The 19,477-nt window shown below is 42.3% G+C and overlaps 1 protein-coding gene across 3 annotated transcripts; it reads right to left on the reverse strand.

The window, feature by feature from the left end:
- Positions 1–724: 724 nt before the first annotated feature.
- On the reverse strand, positions 725–17,055 carry LOC121573899 (sulfate anion transporter 1-like). 3 transcript variants are annotated; one of them, XM_041886286.1, is made up of 3 exons: positions 16,971–17,055; positions 3,329–3,970; positions 725–2,839 (listed from the first exon to the last, which is right to left on the reverse strand). In XM_041886286.1, exons 2-3 carry the CDS (start codon positions 3,911–3,913, stop codon positions 1,277–1,279), a joined length of 2,148 nt encoding a protein of 715 aa, XP_041742220.1. In that variant the 5' UTR covers positions 3,914–3,970; positions 16,971–17,055; the 3' UTR covers positions 725–1,276. The 3 variants fall into 3 exon arrangements, with proteins under 3 accessions (XP_041742220.1, XP_041742219.1, XP_041742218.1); XM_041886285.2 differs by lacking the exon at positions 16,971–17,055 and adding an exon at positions 9,254–9,531; XM_041886284.2 differs by lacking the exon at positions 16,971–17,055 and adding an exon at positions 9,254–9,531 and having other exon boundaries at positions 3,329–4,040.
- Positions 17,056–19,477: the final 2,422 nt, after the last annotated feature.

Genomic DNA, 19,477 nt, shown 5'->3' on the forward strand with positions numbered 1-19,477 from the left:
CCATGGATTTCAAGATACTGTATAAATATACACAATTATTGTTTCTATTGGTAACTCAAATGTACAGATTTTAACAAATATTATTAAATAGGAATTTAACAATTATTTGATAAGATTCCAAACTTCAAATGTTAATCTGAAACTTCAACTAATGTTGTAAATCTTGAGGTAACATATTGGATTAGTAACCAGAGGTTGTGTTTTACAAAATAAATTGTGAAGTCGAAATGTACTATGTTATGGCGAATCTGGCCTTGTCAAACTCAAAATGTAACATAAAATAGATTGATACTCCCTTGATTATTAATTGGATGGTCAATCATAAATCCCCTATAAAACATCCAGCGCATTAACAGTATCACTGACACATGGTCATCACTGTACAAAAGCTTGCTTGTCTTATAATTCAAGTATAACATTAAGGGAATATTTTGTTGTTGAAAAGTTCAATAGGTTCCTATAACGTTAACTGTAGCTGTAGGCTATGTATTGATTGAGGAGTCAAGTAAAATCTCCTTCCAAATGCTTCCCTTTTGGCATTATTCAATTTCAGGATTCTTAATCAGCGTATTAATCTATTAAAATATAAAAAAATAATGTTTTGATGCCTCTAAGTGAGGAGAAAAATTCAATTTTAGTCATTTAGCAGACGCTCTTATCCAGAGTGACTTACAGTTAGTGAGTGCATACAATTATTATAAAAAAAAAAAAAAAATCATACTGGCCCCCTGTGGGAAACGAACCCACAACCCTGGTGCTGCAAACGCCATGCTTTACCAGCTGAGCTACACGGGACCTGTTTGCTCACTTTACCTTTCATTATCTTGCATAAACGCACTATTTAACTCTTCAACTACTCATTCTCCCTCACGTAAAAAAAAAACGTGTTCTTCTGTCTCAGTCTACACCAGAGCCATTTAGTTAAATTTCCATTTATTTGGATATACAGTATATGGTTCTGGTCCAGTGGAGGCTGCTGAGTGGAGGACGGCTCATAATAATGTCTGGAACGGAACAATTGGAATGTCATCAAACACCTGGAAACCATGGAAACCATGTGTTTGATGTATTTGATAGACTTCCACCTTTTCCGCTCCAGCCTTACCACGAGCCCGAACTCCACAATTAAGGTGCCACCAACCTCCTGTGCGGCACCAATGGATGTAGATCGGGGTTCTTCAACCCTGTTCCTAGAGAGCTACCCTCCTGTAGATTTTTACTCCAACCCCAGTTTTAACTAACTTGACTCAGTTTATCAACTAGCAACTGTGCTAGATTAGGGTTGGATCGAAAACCTACAGGACGGTAGCTCTCGAGGAACAGGGTTGGAGAGCTCTGATGTAGATGATGTCCTGTCATTGGCAAATTGAACTGCAGCATGTACAGTACAGAATGACACATTTTCCATGTCTTTGTCAGCCTTCCCAAAGAAAGAACCTTGTCTGAGAGAATCTATGACCGTGGTGTTACAGCTCGCTAGCAGCACTGTGACACCCACCTCCTTATAGTCTTTAATGATCCCTTTGAAGGTTTGCATCCCTGTTGAGTCTATGAAGGGCATGGCAGAGCAGTCTAGGATAATCGTGTGGAAGTCAAGTTCTCTGGACCCCAACCCTACCTTCACCTCTCCGTTAGTCTTGTCGGCTCTCCCAGCCTCCTTCGCTGCCAGTGTTTCCACTTTTTTCTCTGCTTTCCTCCTCCTGGTCATCTCCAGGAAGGGTTTCACGCCCACGGCTTTGTACAGCGACTTCAGGAAGAAGTCCTTGTTTGCATAGTACAGCGGGGCCTGGAAGCGGAAGATCTTCACTTTAGGGAGAGACATTAGGTTTTCATACTCCTCCATATCCTCGTAGTGGGTAGTGTCATGGATCTGTCCCAGCAGAGAAACCTTGGGCTTCTGGGTCTGGACGATGATACAGAGCATAGAGAAAACTACCCCAACCACCAGCCCCATCTCCACACTGATCAGAGCTGAGGCGCTCATCGTCACCATCCAGACGACAGCATCCATCTTACTGACGCGCCACATACTGGGCACGTCTCTGAACTTACGGAGAGCGCCCCTCAGGCTGACGATGATGATACAGGCCAGGACGCACTTCTGGAGGGAGTAAAATAGGGGGGCAAAGAAGAGCAGGACCAGGAGAACGACAAAGGCACTCACAATGCTGGAGACCTGAGTCTGGCAGCCTGTGGAGTCTTTCACCATAGTCTTAGCCAGGGCAGCGCTGGTGGTGAAACAGTGGAAGAAAGAAGGGATGATGTTACAGAAACCAATGGCCATCATCTCCTGGTTGGGGCGGACGGTGTAGCCGTTCTTCTTGGCAAACATCTCAGAGAGGGAAACCGTGAAGGCAAAGCTGATCACAGCCAGTAGGATGGCGTCGAAGGCCACCCGGGGCATCAACCCAAAACTGGGCACCTTAGGGGGGATGAAGCCTGTGGGGATAGCCCCAGAGACATTGGAGTCGTACCATCCATGAAAGTCTCCAAAGTGGGACGCCAGTGTAGCGATCACCACTACCACCAGCTCTGTGGGCAGGGGGATCTTAAGACGGTCCTTGTAGCGCTCTTGGAGCTCCTTCCCCGCCACCAGGACAGAGATGCAGATGGCACTGGTGATGAGGTCACAGTAGTTGGTATTCTGGATGTTGCTGAAGATGTGGATCCAGGTGACCACCACAGTTCCGTAGCCCTGGTGGCGAGGGATCTTGAGCCCCAGGAGGTACTTGGCTTGGACGGTGAGGATGGTGAACGAGGCACCGGTGGCGAAGCCGTCCAGCATGGGAGCAGAGAGATAGACGGAGACAAAGCCCAGTCTGAACACAGCCATCAATACCTGGAAGGACACAACCATTTTTATCAGATAGGTCATTTCAACTAATCTGAAGGTCAATATATTCAGCACAGTCATCTTTGATGTACAGATGTAGGATCTTAGTTTGATCACTCTTTTGTTGCTGAGAACTTTCCTGTACAGCAGGAAATGCAAACTTGTATTCAAGGCTATAAAAGGCTTCTAAAGTTTGTAACTTCCACGTAAAAATGTCAGACTTGATTTGCCCTAACAAAGAATTGATCAAATCCTACAATAAATTCCCATTAATTATAATCTACATAATTATTTCCTGTTGCTGCAGGATTTATTTTCTGCTTTGGAAATATGGTTCAAATTAAGATCCTACATCTGTAGGTGATATATAAATGTTTATGACATGAGTGTTTAATCAAGTCAAATAATTTCAGGAGTAATCGTTACTTCTGTTTCACAAAATGTTTAAAGCAGTTTTGAGAGTGCTGAATCAGAGTGGTTGAATTGAAATTGTACCTGGTAAATCCCAGCCAAAAACGTCATGGCTGCTGCGATACTGATGGCATAACATTCTTTCCCACATTCCATGCCGAAGGCCCCCATGGTCAGGTTGACTGCTGAGCTGTCTGAGTCTCCTGTCACATTCAAGATTCCATCTGTTTTGGTGTCATCCAAATCAAACCCTGCCATATACACCTCTCTGTCCACCACCTGGCCCACCATAAGGCTCATCAGACTGAAGATGCCCACAGACACGTGCCTGGAGGTCCCCATGAAGAAGTAGATGATGTTGGCGAAGAAGGAAGTGTAGAGGCCATAGATGGGGTCTACTCCGGCCAGCAGACAGTAGGCGATGGCCTGAGGGACCAGGATGATGCCTATGACTAGGCCCGACATTAGATCACCCCAGATATACTCTTTCAGCTTGTATTTGGGCAGCCAGAGCACCACAGGGAATAACCCAGTCAGGGTAGTCTTGACCCTGGGCACGGAGCAGGACAGGCTACTGCTCAGCTTGGTTTTCAGGATGGCCATGGGATCTTTCCGCTTCCCGACCCTCCGCTCCAGGTGGGGAACTTCTGTGACCTTGGCTTCCTCCATGGCCTCTAGAAGTGGTGGGCTGTGGTGGTGGTGGTGGTGTGGCGCTTAGCCGTGCTTCTGGAATGAATCAGACAGAGAATCTTCACTCATCATGGCACTCTTTGATCATTAAGATAGTGCTTCCTCCCTGAAAGGAAACAATGATTAAACACAGCAACTTCCAAGCTAGCATTTGAATTCAAGGGGTGTTACATCACTCACATAGTTTGCTCGTTAAACTTTGATGGGTAGTGTAGAGTAGACAAATGAAACTGTAAGTAATTGAGTGAAAACAGCTTCACTGTATGGATAACATGAATACATTGAAAAGCAATAAACATGTCGTCATATGTGAGAGATAAGTTAGACCATCCTCATAGAACCTGCTGTTGATGTGCTCCCACATCCAGTTCAATATTACACAGTGATGTTCAGCACAGTGGCAATGGAAAAACTTACTCAAGGACCATATCTGTCAACCCATCTCAGATTGCCCCTCAATCCAAAGACAAACACAGACAATGTATTGACAGTCCATTTACAGTGCCGTGAAAAAGTATTTTCCCCCTTTCTGATTTTCTCTATTTTTGCATATTTTTTAAACAAAATGTTATCAGATCTTCAACCAAAACCTAATATTAGATAAAGGGAACCTGAGTGAACAAATAATACAACATTTTGATACTGCTGTGGGTCACTCTGGATGGGAGCGTCAGCTAGATGACTGAATGTAATGTAAATGTTGAGCGGCTTCACTGCAAGTATGTTTTAAAATAAATAAAATCAGTGTGATGTTTTTAAAAATATGTAACGATTCACTGATACACATTGGTCCCCGATTCAAATGTTTAAGATACTAGTGCATCGGTCCAGTAGACCCCAAACTGATCCAAATGTAGCATGCATCAGTCAGAAAATCAATTCAAACGTTACAAATAGCAGGTTCAAATTTTTTTTGGGTTGCTCATATTACATTATTTTTTCCTTCCAAAAATACCTAATCTTTTGTGACAACTGATGCGTCCCCTCATTCAGTGTCGAACTAAGCATGTAACTGTGTTGACAGTCATTGATCTACAAGTCATTTTGCATGCCGAACAACCCCAGGCAATATTAGTAGCCTACTGTAGTCAAACTGCGCACTATGCCCAGCTTCTCGCGCTGACCAACACGAGGTAGACGGCCTGTTCTTGCACATCTGCGCGGCACCTTCAGCATTCAAATGCTAAAATGGCTTGCGTGATATTAGGGCTTTATTAGTTGTGAGAACCTATTCGGAAAGTATTCAGACCCCTGGACTTTTTCCACATTTTGTTACGTTACAGCCTTATTTTAAAATGGATTAAATTGTTTTTTTCCCCTCACCAGTCTACCCACAATACCCCATAATGACAAAGCAAAAACAGTTTTTTATAAATCTTTGAAAATGAATAAAAAAACAACAACTGAAATAACACATTTACATAAGTATTCAGACCTTTTACTCAGTACTTTGTTGAAGCACCTTTGGCAGCCATTACTGCCTCGAGTCTTCTTGGGTATGACGCTACAAGCTTGGCACACCCGTATTTGGGGAGTTTCTCCTATTGTTCTCTGCAGATCCTCTCAAGCTCTGTCAGGTTGGAGTGTTGCTGCACAGCTATTTTCAGGTCTCTCCGGCCACTCAAGGACATTCAGAGACTTGTCCTGAAGCCACTCTTGCGTTGTCTTGGCTGTGTGCTTAGGGTTGTTGTCCTGTTGGAAGTTGAACCTTCACCCCATTCTGAGGTCCTGAGAGCTCTGGAGCAGGTTTTCATCAAGGATCACTCTGTACTTTGCTCCGTTCACCTTTCCCTCGATCCTGACTAGTTTCCCAGTCCCTGCCACTGAAAAACATCCCCACAGCATGATGCTGCCACCACCATGCTTCAATGTAGGGATGGTGCCAGGTTTCCTCCAGATGTGACGCTTGGCATTCAGGCCAAAGAGTTCGATCTTGGTTTCATCAGACCAGAGAATCTTGTTTCTCATGGTCTGAGAGTCCTTTACGTGCCTTTCGGCAAACTCCATCTGGCCACTCTACCATAAAGGCCTGATTGGTGGAGTGCTGCAGAGAGTTGTCCTTCTATAAGGTTCTCCCATCTCCACAGAGGAACTCTGGAGCTCTGTCCAGAGTGACCATCGGGTTCTTGGTCACCTCCCTGACCAAGGCCTTTCTCCCTCAATTGTACAGTTTGGCAGGGTGGCCAGCTCTATGAAGAGTCTTGGTGGTTCCAAACTTCTTCCATTTAAGAATGATGGAGGCCATTGTGTTCTTGGGGACCTTCAATGCTGTAGACATTTTTTGGTACCCTTCCCCAGATCTGTGCCTCGACACAATCCTGTCTCGGCGCTCTACGGACAATTCCTTCGACCTCATGCTTGGTTTTTGCTCTGACATGCACTGTCAACTGTGGGACCTTATATAGACAGGTGTGTGCCTTTCCAAATCAATTCCAATCAATTGAATATACCACAGGTGGACTCCAATCAAGGTGTAGAAACAGCTCAAGGATGATCAATGGAAACAGGATGCACCAGAGCTCAATTTCGAGTCTCATAGCAAAGGGTCTGAATACTTATGTAAATAAGGTATTTCTGTTTTTAATTTTTTATAAATTAGCAAACATTTCAAAAAAAACAAAACGTTTTCGCTTTGTCATTATGGGGTATTATGTGTAGATTGATAGTAGAATAGTAAGGCTGAAACGTAACAAAATGTGGTAAGATACTTTCTGAATGCACTGTATGTAACGCCCAATGCCCCTGTGTGGAAAAGTAATTGCCCCCTACACTCAATAACTGGTTATGCCACCTTTAGCTGCAATGACTGCAACCAAACGCTTGCAGTTGTTGATCAGTCTCTCACATCGCTGTGGAGGAATTTTGGCCACTTTTCCATGCAGAACTGTTTAAACTCAATGACATTTGTGGTTTTCTGAGCATGAACTGCTCTTTTCAGGTCCTGCCACAACATCTCAATCAGGTTTAGGTCTGGACTTTGACTAGGTCATTCCAAAACTTTAAATGTGTTGCTTTTCAGCCATTCTGATGTAGACTTGCTTGTGTGTTTTGGATCATTGTCTTGCTGTATGACCCAGCTGCGCTTTAGTTTCAGCTCACAGACGGATGGCCTGACATTGTCGTTTAGAATTCTCTGATACAGAGCAGAATTCATGGTTCCTTCAATGGTGGCAAGTCGTCCATGTCCTGAGGCAGCAAAGCATCCACAAAGCATCACACTACAGAATGCAGTGTTTGGTTTTCACCAGACATAACATGGGTCATGTCATCCAAAAAGTTGACTGAAGTTTGCCAAAAAGCACCTGGAAGCACCTGGATGATCGTCAAGACTCCTGAAAGAATGTTCAATGGACAGATGAGTCAAAAGTGGAACATTTTGGACGACATGGTTCCCTTTATGTCTAGCAAAAACCAAACACTACATTCCACAGTAATACGGTCTAGCATGTTGGTGGTAGTGTGATGGTTTGGGGAGGCTTTGCTGCCTCAGGATCTGGACGACATACCATCATTGAAGGAACCATGAATTCTGCTCTGTATCAAATAATTCTAAAGGTGAATGTCAGGCCATCTGTCTGTGAGCTGAAGCTGAAGCACAGCTGGTTCATGCAACAAGACAATGATCCAAAACATACAAGCAAGTCTACATCAGAATGGCTGAAAAGCAACACATTTAAAGTTTTGGACCTAAACCCGATTGAGATGTTGTGGCAGGACCTGAAAAGAGCAGTTCATCCTCTAAAAACCCACAAATGTCGCTGAGTTTAAGCAGTTCTGCATGGAAGAGTGGGCCAAAAGAGTGGGATAAAAAACTACAGGAAGTGTTTGGTTGCAGTCATTGCAGCAAAAGGTGGCACAACCAGTTATTAAGTGTAAGGGGGCAATTACTTTTTCACACAGGGGCACTGGGTGTTGCATAACTATGTTTATTAAATAAATTAAATACGTATCAAAATGTTGAGTTATTTGTTCATTCAGGTTCCCTTCATGTAATATTAGTTGTTTTTTTAAAAGATGTGATAATGTTCAGTGTAAAAAATATGCAAAAATAGAGAAAATCTGAAAGGGGGCAAATACTTTTTCACGGCACTGTATGTACTTTTATATTTGCTTATATTAATGAGGGATTGTATTACTTTTTATCCTGCTGATTAGCTTGTGTATGTGATGTAACTGTGTGTCTTGAAAAGTGTTTAAAATATTTATTATTATTATTATTTATTTTTAGATTTTAGTCATTTTTAGCAGATGCTCTTATCCAGAGCGACTTACAGTTAGTGAGTGCATACATTTTTCATACTGGCCCCCCGTGGGAAACGAACCCACAACCCTGGCGTTGCAAGCACCATGCTCTACCAACTGAGCTACAGGAGGGCCATTATCATATAAAACTCCAATAAATCTTAAATGGGACCTAACCGGAAGTATCAAAGCATGCCTCTAATAATATCTGTGAAGAAAAAAAAAAAACGTTTCCCGCTGTGGACAATCTGAACATCCCTAGATTGAGATGAATGGGTCATCCAGACATTCACCATAGAGCCGATCATGTCTCATCATGTCACGATCGTTGACTGAAGACACGGACCAAGGCGCAGCTTGATAAGCGTACATTTTATTTGTACTGAACACGAACCAAAACAACAAACCAAACGATACGTGAAGTCCTAGGTTAACACAAAACAAACCTTACGGAACAAGATCCCACAAACTAACTGGTGCCAACAGGCTGCCTAAGTATGGTCCCCAATCAGAGACAACGAGCTACAGCTGTCTCTGATTGGGAACCACCCTGGCCAACATAGATCAACACGATCTAGAACAAAAACATAGAAAACTAAACAATGAAAATCCACACCCTGGCTCAACATTTAAGAGTCCCCAGAGCCAGGGCGTGACACATCATGTCTTCAGAAACACTAAACTATACAGTATATGATAACTAGGATGATAACCCCTTACAGTAGCAGTAAACAGAAGATCAAGTATTATCATTGTGCCCCATCCTAGCCTCATTACAGCTGTCTGATGGGCTTTAATTCCTGTTTTTGCTTTGTGTGCCAAAGTCAACACCCACCCCTCATGTACAGCACTAACTGCACTAAGGGGACTCAAATAGTAATAGCAATTTTAGGTCAAAAATCAAATTGGTAGACACTCCAGATTTTAACACTATTTTTAACACTCTCTCCTCGAAATGCTATTCTATACCTGTATTAAAACATCTAAGTGCATGAAATGTCACACATACTGTAGGTTATAATCTTAGGCTACTTGTTATTCTAGCAACGTTCAGGCTGAGGTAAAACAATAACTCACCCACACTGTGTTCTGCCAACCCAAAGAGGAATGCAAATTGGGTGTCAAAGTTTTATAGTCAGGTACATGTATCCTCAGGTATACCCGAAAAGAATCACTGCTATCTGTACTGTCCCTCACACTCACAGCCAACATGTGAGTGTCACACGCTCTCTCTCTCTCTCTCTCTCTCTCTCTCTCTCTCTCTCTCTCTCTCTCTCTCTCTCACTCTCTCTCTCTCTCTCTACTTTTGTCTAGTTCTGTCTCCCCTGTCTCTGTTGCAGTGTCATACATGCACCTCTCTTGCTTCCCCCGAGCAGAATGACAAAAACGGTTTCTGTGGTAAATGTATGTTGGATGAGAATAAAGGTAAGGGCAACCCTTGGCCTGACACTGATCATTGTCATAGGCTGGACAGCCTGGGGGGCGGGGCGGGGGGTGGGGCACTGTCTCATCGAATCAAGACCAGGGCAATAGGTTAACAAAAGTCAATCGTTTACTGGCTGGTGTGCTTTATCTTCCAGTGTTACTACTCAGACCTAACCTGGGATCTGGTTGTCCAACTGAAACTGAAGAAGAAGGGTCACATGGTTCCAGTTGACACCGTGGCCTGGTATGGTTGCCTTACAACAGACAGGGGCTTCATTCACTATTGACTGGACACCAGATTACTGATCCCTGCTCTCAGTTTATCAATGTATTGCATTAATTTATATAATGTATGTGATTATGTGACAAATATGGAAATGAAAAAACAAATGCACATGCTTTTCAGAACCAGACTTTTTTCATTAGACAGAATGTCCTGTTTCTAGAGGCCTAGGGCTTAGTAAGGTTTGTGTTCACATACATCATTTTTTACTTCTGCTTTGTATATTAGTCATCATTGATGGACTACTAGAATATGAGTTGTGTTTCTGGTTTCTAGCTATATCAATGACTTAAAGGCCCAGTGCAGTCAAAATTCAGTTGTTCCTTTGTTTTGTATCCTATTGTACAACAGCTGATGAAACTAACACTGTAAAAGTGTGAACAAATTTAATCAGTGTTATTTCTTGATAGTTGCTGGTTGAAAATACAATCTACACAGGACCTTCTAATCAGTAGGTTTGCATGGGTGGGAGTTTCGGCTTGCCTGGTGACATCACCAGGAGGTAAATTGGTTAATAGACCAATAACAAAGAGAGTTCCAAACCTCTTTGCCAATGACAGCTATTTTTATTTTTTCCCCTCCCCACTCAGATTACTCCCAGACAGTCTGAGCAAAATTCTTGAGAGACATTTATTTTGTTGCTAAAAGGCTAGTTTTTTTTCCACGTTTTTGTTATTTTATATTTTATTTATTTATTATAACATACAACACATATAACACAACACAAAAACAAAAATAAAATGCCCACTATACAAAACATTCTCTAAGATTTTGGAACCAGGACTTAAGGGTGTTATCATTAAATTCTGAAGGTAAGGTGGGGTTATTCCAAATAGGGGTGCCTGGCGATATTGGTTCTTTCCACCTCATGAATTTATGTACATTTTCCCAAATACGAATGGAATTGAGAATCATTGGATTGTCTGTTTTTTTCTTCAGTGCCTTGGACCCAAAATAGTAAATATGTTTTAGATCATACTGTATTACATTTGTGGCTTCGGTACTCCTCCATGCACAAGGATAGTCTGCTGTCCATTGTTTAAGTGAACGCAGTTGTGCAGCCCAGTAATACATCTTCATATGAGGTTGTCCAAGACCTCCAGCTTTATAAGGTAAAACCGTAAATTTGACTCTTGAGGTCTTTTGTCAAACAGGAACGCATGTTATGAGGTCCCTTTGTCGACCCTGCAGGAAGTTCTGAAACATAACTGTGTGTGGTGTGATGCCACAGTGTGTCATCGTGATTCATTCCATTTAAGTGGCATCATTACACTGACAAAATAAACGGGCATAGAATAGGCACTGTAGCATATAGCATCTATATATAGTATATATACAGTGGGGGAAAAAAGTATTTAGTCAGCCACCAATTGTGCAAGTTCTCCCACTTAAAAAGATGAGAGAGGCCTGTAATTTTCATCATAGGTACACGTCAACTATGACAGACAAAATGAGAAAAAAATATCCAGAAAATCACATTGTAGGATTTTTAATGAATTTATTTGCAAATTATGGTGGATATGGTGGATATTTGGTCAATAACAAAAGTTTCTCAATACTTTGTTATATACCCTTTGTTGGCAATGACACAGGTCAAACGTTTTCTGTAAGTCTTCACAAGGTTTTCACACACTGTTGCTGGTATTTTGGCCCATTCCTCCATGCAGATCTCCTCTAGAGCAGTGATGTTTTGGGGCTGTCGCTGGGCAACACGGACTTTCAACTCCCTCCAAAGATTTTCTATGGGGTTGAGATCTGGAGACTGGCTAGGCCACTCCAGGACCTTGAAATGCTTCTTACGAAGCCACTCCTTCGTTGCCCGGGCGGTGTGTTTGGGATCATTGTCATGCTGAAAGACCCAGCCACGTTTCATCTTCAATGCCCTTGCTGATGGAAGGAGGTTTTCACTCAAAATCTCACGATACATGGCCCCATTCATTCTTTCCTTTACACAGATCAGTCGTCCTGATCCCTTTGCAGAAAAACAGCCCCAAAGCATGATGTTTCCACCCCCATGCTTCACAGTAGGTATGGTGTTCTTTGGATGCAACTCAGCATTCTTTGTCCTCCAAACACGACGAGTTGAGTTCTTACCAAAAAGTTCTATTTTGGTTTCATCTGACCATATGACATTCTCCCAATCCTCTTCTAGATCATCAAAATGCACTCTAGCAAACTTCAGACGGGCCTGGACATGTACTGGCTTAAGCAGGGGGACACGTCTGGCACAGCAGTATTTGAGTCCCTGGCGGCGTAGTGTGTTACTGATGGTAGGCTTTGTTAATTTGGTCCCAGCTCTCTGCAGGTCATTCACTAGGTCCCCCCGTGTGGTTCTGGGATTTTTGCTCACCATTCTTGTGATCATTTTGACCCCACGGGGTGAGATCTTGCGTGGAGCCGCAGATCGAGGGAGATTATCAGTGGTCTTGTATGTCTTCCATTTCCTAATAATTGCTCCCACAGTTGATTTCTTCAAACCAAGCTGCTTACCTATTGCAGATTCAGTCTTCCCAGCCTGGTGCAGGTCTACAATTTTGTTTCTGGTGTCCTTTGACAGCTCTTTGGTCTTGGCCATAGTGGAGTTTGGAGTGTGACTGTTTGAGGTTGTGGACAGGTGTCTTTTATACTGATAACAAGTTCAAACAGGTGCCATTAATACAGGTAACGAGTGGAGGACAGAGGAGCCTCTTAAAGAAGAAGTTACAGGTCTGTGAGAGCCAGAAATCTTGCTTGTTTGTAGGTGACCAAATACTTATTTTCCACCATAATTTGCAAATAAATTCATTAAAAATCCTACAATGTGATTTTCTGGAATTTCTTTTCTCAATTTGTCTGTCATAGTTGACGTGTACTTATGATGAAAATTACAGGCCTCTCTCATCTTTTTAAGTGGGAGAACTTGCACAATTGGTGGCTGACTAAATACTTTTTTCCCCACTGTATGCTTTAAGAGCTTCCCACACAATAGTTGGGCATACTTCATTATCTACAGTACATTTATTTCCAAAAACATGTCTATCTGTGTGTTGAGATATGAGGTAAACACCTTATCGCCAAGTAACATCGTGTTGAATTGCCATGATTTTGCTATTGGCATAAGATATTTTGTCAATTTTTATGGAAAACTATTACAATAAGGTACTTAATTGTTACCAACAAATTATTTGATATTGATATAAAAAGGGCTGTATTTGGCCTTTAAGATTTTGCAAATGAAGCCATTGATTAGTCTCGGAATCCCAGACCTAGGCAACATGCAGGAACATTGGTACATTGTGGGAGGCAAGCCGTCTGTCTAGAGAGAATAGCCATTGATTGCATCACTACAAATTTGCTATGTGAAGTCCCAGTGTCCTCAATGTTATGGCACAGAAATCGATCTGTGACTGTAGCTAATAGTTCCTGTCTCGTGACCTGCAGTGATGTCATATGTGGACCCAATATTAATTAATAAACTAACTTGAAATCACATGTGAAATCACATTATGATATGGTATGATTCCATTCCAAGACAGACTGTTTATGTGCCACATGGTCTTTGCACTATTGTGCCATGAGAGAAAAGTTGTACAGTCGTGGTCAAAAGTTTTGAGAATGACACAAATACTAATTTTCACAAAGTCTGCTGCCTCAGTTTTTATGATGGCAATTTGCATATACTCCAGAATGTTATGAAGAGTGATCAGATGAATTGCAATTAATTTCAAAGTCCCTCTTTGCCATGAAAATGAATTTAATGCCCAATAAACATATCCACTGCATTTCAGCCCTGCCACAAAAGGACCAGCTGACATCATGTCAGTGATTCTCTCGTTAACACAGGTGAGAGTGTTGACAAGGACAAGGCTGGAGAGCACTCTGTCATGCTGATTGAGTTAGAATAACAGACTGGAAGCTTTAAAAGGAGGGTGGTGCCTGAAATCATTGATCTTCCTCTGTTAACCATGGTTACCTGCAAGGAAACACGTGCCGTCATCATTGCTTTCCAAAAAAGAGCTTCACAGGCAAGGATATTGCTGCTAGTAAGATTGCACCTAAATCAACCATTTATCGGATCATCAAGAACTTCAAGGAGAGAGGTTCAATTGTTGTGAAGAAGGCTTCAGGACGCCCAAGAAAGTCCAGCAAGCGCCAGGATCGTCTCCTAAAGTTGATTCAGCTGCGGGATCGGGGCACCACCAGTGCAGAGCTTGCTCAGGAATGGCAGCAGGCAGGTGTGAGTGCATCTGCACGCACAATGAGGCGAAGACTTTTGGAGGATGGCCTGGTGTCAAGAAGGGCAGCGAGGAAGCTACTTCTCTCCAGGAAAAACATCAGGGACAGACTGATATTCTGCAAAAGGTACAGGGATTGGACTGCTGAGGACTGGGGTCATTTTCTCTGATGAATCCCCTTTCCGATTGTTTGGGGCATCCGGAAAAAAGCTTGTCCAGAGAAGGCAAGGTGAGCGCTACCATCAGTCCTGTGTCATGCCAACAGTAAAGCATCCTGAGACCATTCATGTGTGGGGTTGCTTCTCAGCCAAGGGAGTGGGCTCACTTACAATTTTGCCTAAGAACACAGCCATGAATAAAGAATGGTACCAACACATCCTCCGAGAGCAACTTCTCCCAACCATCCAAGAACAGTTTGGTGACAAACAATGCCTTTTCCAGCATGATGGAGCACCTTGCCATAAGGCAAAAGTGATAACTAAGTGGCTCGGGGAACAAAACATCAACATTTTGGGTCCATGGCCAGGAAACTCCCCAGACCTTAATCCCATTGAGAACTTGTGGTCAATCCTCAAGAGGCGGGTGGACAAACAAAAACCCACAAATTCTGCCAAACTCCAAGCATTGATTATGCAAGAATGGGCTGCCATCAGTCAAGATGTGGCCCAGAAGTTAATTGACAGCATGCCAGGGCGGATTGCAGAGGTCTTGAAAAAGAAGGGTCAACAAATAGCAAATATTGACTCTTTGCATAAACTTAATGTAATTGTCAATAAAAGCCTTATGGAATGCTTGTAATTATACTTCAGTATACCATAGTAACATCTGACAAAAATATCTAAAAACACTGAAGCAGCAAACTTTGTGAAGACCAATACTTGTGTCATTCTCCTGAGTGGCGCAGTGGTCTAAGGCGCCGCATCGCAGTGCTAACTGTGCCACTAGAGATCCTGGTTCGAATCCAGGCTCTGTCGCAGCCGGCCGTGACCTGGAGACTCATGGGCGGCGCACAATTGGCCCAGCGTCGTCCAGGGTAGGGAAGGGAATGGCCGGCAGGGATGAAGCTCAGTTGATAGAGCATGGCGTTCACTAACTGTATGTCGCTCTGGATAAGAGCGTCTGCTAAATGATGTAATTCTCAAAACATTTGACCACGACTGTACAAAGGCGCTTAACATTATATCCAGATTAATTAAATCACATGTTGACCAGTGAGGTCTCGTGAGATGTGTGTGAATTGATTAGTGCCACCTCTTGGCATACATAACTTATCACTCTGTTTGACCAGTTTAGTTGGAACGCACTCTCCATGAGGCCCATTACAATTTGATGTTCTGGTGCCATTCAGGCAATTTAAAGTGTTGATTGAGGACCTAGTAGCTGAGGAATGTAACTGTTTTTCTTGCGTTTTGGGTTGTGCTGTACTTTATTTTATTTTACATTTTATTGTTTGCTGTTTTGTCTCACATTGTATTTGATTTTTGTGTTACTGTGATCAGGGCACCCTTGAGAATGAGACCCTGGTCTCAGTGGGTTTTCCCTGAATAAATAAAGAATAAAAAATTTATTAAATTACTGAAGGTCTGGGTCTTTAATATGAAATAAAAGTTGTGTAAACATGAAATAAACTATATGTATGGGGTGATCCTTGTGTATAGAATGATATTATAGAGCAGGTGTAGACAACTTGATTCGGCCGCGGGTTGGATGGTCGGGGGGCCAAAACATAATTATTATAATTTAAACACTACATATTAACCACAACTAAACCCAACAAGAGTTGTATTTGAAAATAACAATAATTTCATACCTTGATTACATTGAGACGTGATCATATATGTCTCGTTTTTTATTTGTGGGAACACTTGGGAACAGATTTCCTAAATCATTAATTTTTTTGCTGGTGATTTTCATCTTTTATTTTATTTTTTACACTGAAATCCCTCCCCCCCCAATAAAAAAAGAAAAGCATTTTATTTGTATTTTTACTAAAGACTGGGGGGGGCACAAAAAATACTCAGTGACCGGTTTTGGCCCGCAGGCTGCCTGTTTCCGACCCCTGTTATGGAGCATTTTATAACAGAATAGCTTAAACGCCAACTAAAGAGGGCTTATTCACTATTAATTTAGTCATTTTATATAGGTTTTTGCTTTGTGTGGCTGTATTTCATAGTGAATGGCAACAATGTTGGTGGGCTGAAGACGTGGCATTCAACAGACCCCTCTCCAACAGAGTAATAATAATAAATAATATAATATGCCATTTAGCAGACGCTTTTATCCAAAGCGACTTACAGTCATGCGTGCATACATTTTTTTTGTGTATGGGTGGTCCCGGGGATCGAACCCACTACCTTGGCGTTACAAGCGCCGTGCTCTACCAGCTTGTAGAGCTGATGGTACTAAATTACTGTAATCTGTAGAGGGAGGGGTCACTCATTGTTGTTTAAGTGTGACAATGTGCAACACAATACAGTTCATCATCTGTATATGTACAATGCATTCCAGACAGAATAAACCTCTTGAAAAACCTGTATATGTGAAAAACATGCAGAGAGGAATACATCATGCTGTTGAAACATTTACCTTTCAAGTTAATATTGAAACGAGGACGTTATTATAAAATACATCAATAAATAAGGCAATACCTTGTTTTATAAATGTGTAAGTATATACTGTAGAAGGCGTGACAGATCTGAGAGGATTAATGCTCTGTCTCTTTAAATACACCAGAGCCGGGGTGTTCTCTGATGTACTATTCATTCTCCGTCTGGACATGTATCTGTTTTATCTACAAAAGCCTCTCTGCAGGGGTCCATCTGTGGCTGCACAGAGACAGAACCCACACTGTGGACAAGGAGAGGAGACTCACCCTGACATAAGAAGTTTGGAGGCTTGTGAGAGGACACAGTAGCCATGCCTCCTCTTCTGAGATCTTCACTGTGCGCACACACACAGGCCTGATTCCGTACAACCGGATGGAGCAAAGGATGATGGGAATAGCAGCCTCACTCTCATCCAGGCACCATTCATCTAATCCTCCAATCACAGAGAGAGAGAGGAGGGGACAGGGGGATGGGGTGTGTGGGCTGGGTTGTTACCATGGAGACTGAGGTATCCATTCACTGATGGGACTGAGAGTCAGTGTGAGGGGGTGGAGTGAATGAACAGTCTCTCTCGAAGGCACAGAATGCTCATAAACAGTGTTGTGCTTGTTATATACACTACCAGTCAAAAGTTTGGACACACCTACTCATTCCAGGGTTTTTCTTTATTGTTACTATTTTCTACATTGTAGAAGAATAGTGAAGACATCAAAACTATGAAATAACACATATGGAATCATGTAGTAACCAAAAAACGTTAAACAAATAAAAATATATTTTTGATTCTTCAAAGTAGCCACCCTTTGCCTTGATGACAACTTTGCACAGTCTTGGCATTCTCTCAACCAGCTTCACCTGGAATGCTTTTCCAACAGTCTTGAAGGAGTTCCCACATATGCTGAGCACTTGTTGGCTGCTTTTCCTTCACTCTGTGGTCCAACTCATCCCAAACCATCTCAATTGGGTTGAGGTCAGGTGATTGTGGAGGCCAGGTCATCTGATGCAGCACTCCATCACTCTCCTTATTGGTCAAATAGCCCTTACACAGCCTGGAGGTGTGTTGGGTCATTGTCCTGTTGAAAAACAAATGACAGTCCCACTAAGTGCAAACCAGATGGGATGGCGTATCGCTGCAGAATGCTGTGGTAGACATGCTGGTTAAGTGTGCCTTGAATTCTAAATAAATCACAGACAGTTTCACCAGCAAAACACCCCCACACCATCACACCTCCTCCTCAATGCTTCACGGTGGGAACCACACATGTGGAGATAATCCGTTTACCTACTCTGCGTCTCACAAAGATATGGCGGTTGAACCCAAAAATCTCAAATTTGGACTCATCAGACCAAAAGAGCGATATCCACCGGTCTAATGTCGATTGCTCGTGTTTCTTGGCCTAAGCAAGTCTCTTCTTCTTATTGGTGTCCTTAAGTAGTGGTTTCTTTGCAGCAATTCGACCATGAAGGCCTGATTCAAGTAGTCTCCTTTGAACAGTTGATGTTGAGATGTGTCTGTTACTTGAATTCTGTGAAGCATTTATTTGGGCTGCAATCTGAGGTGCAGTTAACTCTAATGAACTTATCCTCTGCAGAAGAGGTAACTCTGGGTCTTCCTTTCCTGTGGCGGTCCTCATGAGAGCCAGTTTCACCATAGGGCTTGATGGTTTTTGCGACTGTACTTGAAGAAACTTTCTAAGTTCTTGACATTTTCCGGATTGACTTACCTTCGTGTCTTAAAGTAATGATGGACTGTCGTTTTTCTTTGCTTATTTGATGCTTTCTCTAGGACATTGTCACATCACTAGCACTGTTACTTTGTCAAATGTGTCACTGCCAAGTGTTCTATTATCTCCCCAGGTAGCCCACCTCAGCAATAATATCTAGGTGTTCTATTCTATTCTTTGGTCCTTTTTGCAGTATTGGCTGGACAGAGAGGACTTTTTTTATGCCAGTTCAGTCTTACGTACATGAAACTTGTGGTGTGAGTAAGGTTGCAAAATTCCGGGAACTTTTAATAAATTGCCTGGTTTTCCAGAAATCCTGGTTGGAGGTAAACGGATTTCCTGCTTATTCCCTCCTGATTCCGGCTATCCTCAAGCCGGGATTTGGGGAAAAGCTTTTGAACGTTCCAGGAATTTTTGCAACTCTAGATGTGAGAGTGATTATAAGTCCTTTACACATTAACTTCCTTTGAAGAGAATAAACAGTTTTTTTGTATCAACATGTAAATGTTTGAATAGGATTAGTCAGCGAGAGTGGAAAAGTGACCTATTGGTAGCCATCTCATCCATCTGAACATGTGCATCCAGGTTTACAGCAGGTAAACTCTTGGCCTTGAGATCCACACTAACTGATACCCCTTACATACCAAGACATTTAGCCACCAACTGTACCATGCCACCAACTTTTTGCTGCCTTTTCTTTATATCTGAAAGGTATTGCCATTAACAAAGCCTGTAGTCTACTTTTATTTCCAGCAACGAAGGTAGTCATGAATGTGGTAGAATTCTGCCTATGGCTTATAATGAATAGAATCAGGGCTTGAGCAGCAACATTGAACATTCCCCCTTTGATCCTAACAAGATTGATGGTATCAAATTAATGAGACATTTATGATCCTCGAATACTGATTTCTGCTCAAACAGGACAATGATGTGAACTCCCTCCAAACAGCGGTTAAACCTTATCAAGAGGACATGCAACATCATGCCATATTTACACTTTGTTGCTGGTATTTTGGCATCTGCCCAATGATGAAAGGAAATTCTTATCC

This window comes from Coregonus clupeaformis, chromosome 9 (assembly GCF_020615455.1).
Source record: "Coregonus clupeaformis isolate EN_2021a chromosome 9, ASM2061545v1, whole genome shotgun sequence".
NCBI lineage: Eukaryota > Metazoa > Chordata > Actinopteri > Salmoniformes > Salmonidae > Coregonus > Coregonus clupeaformis.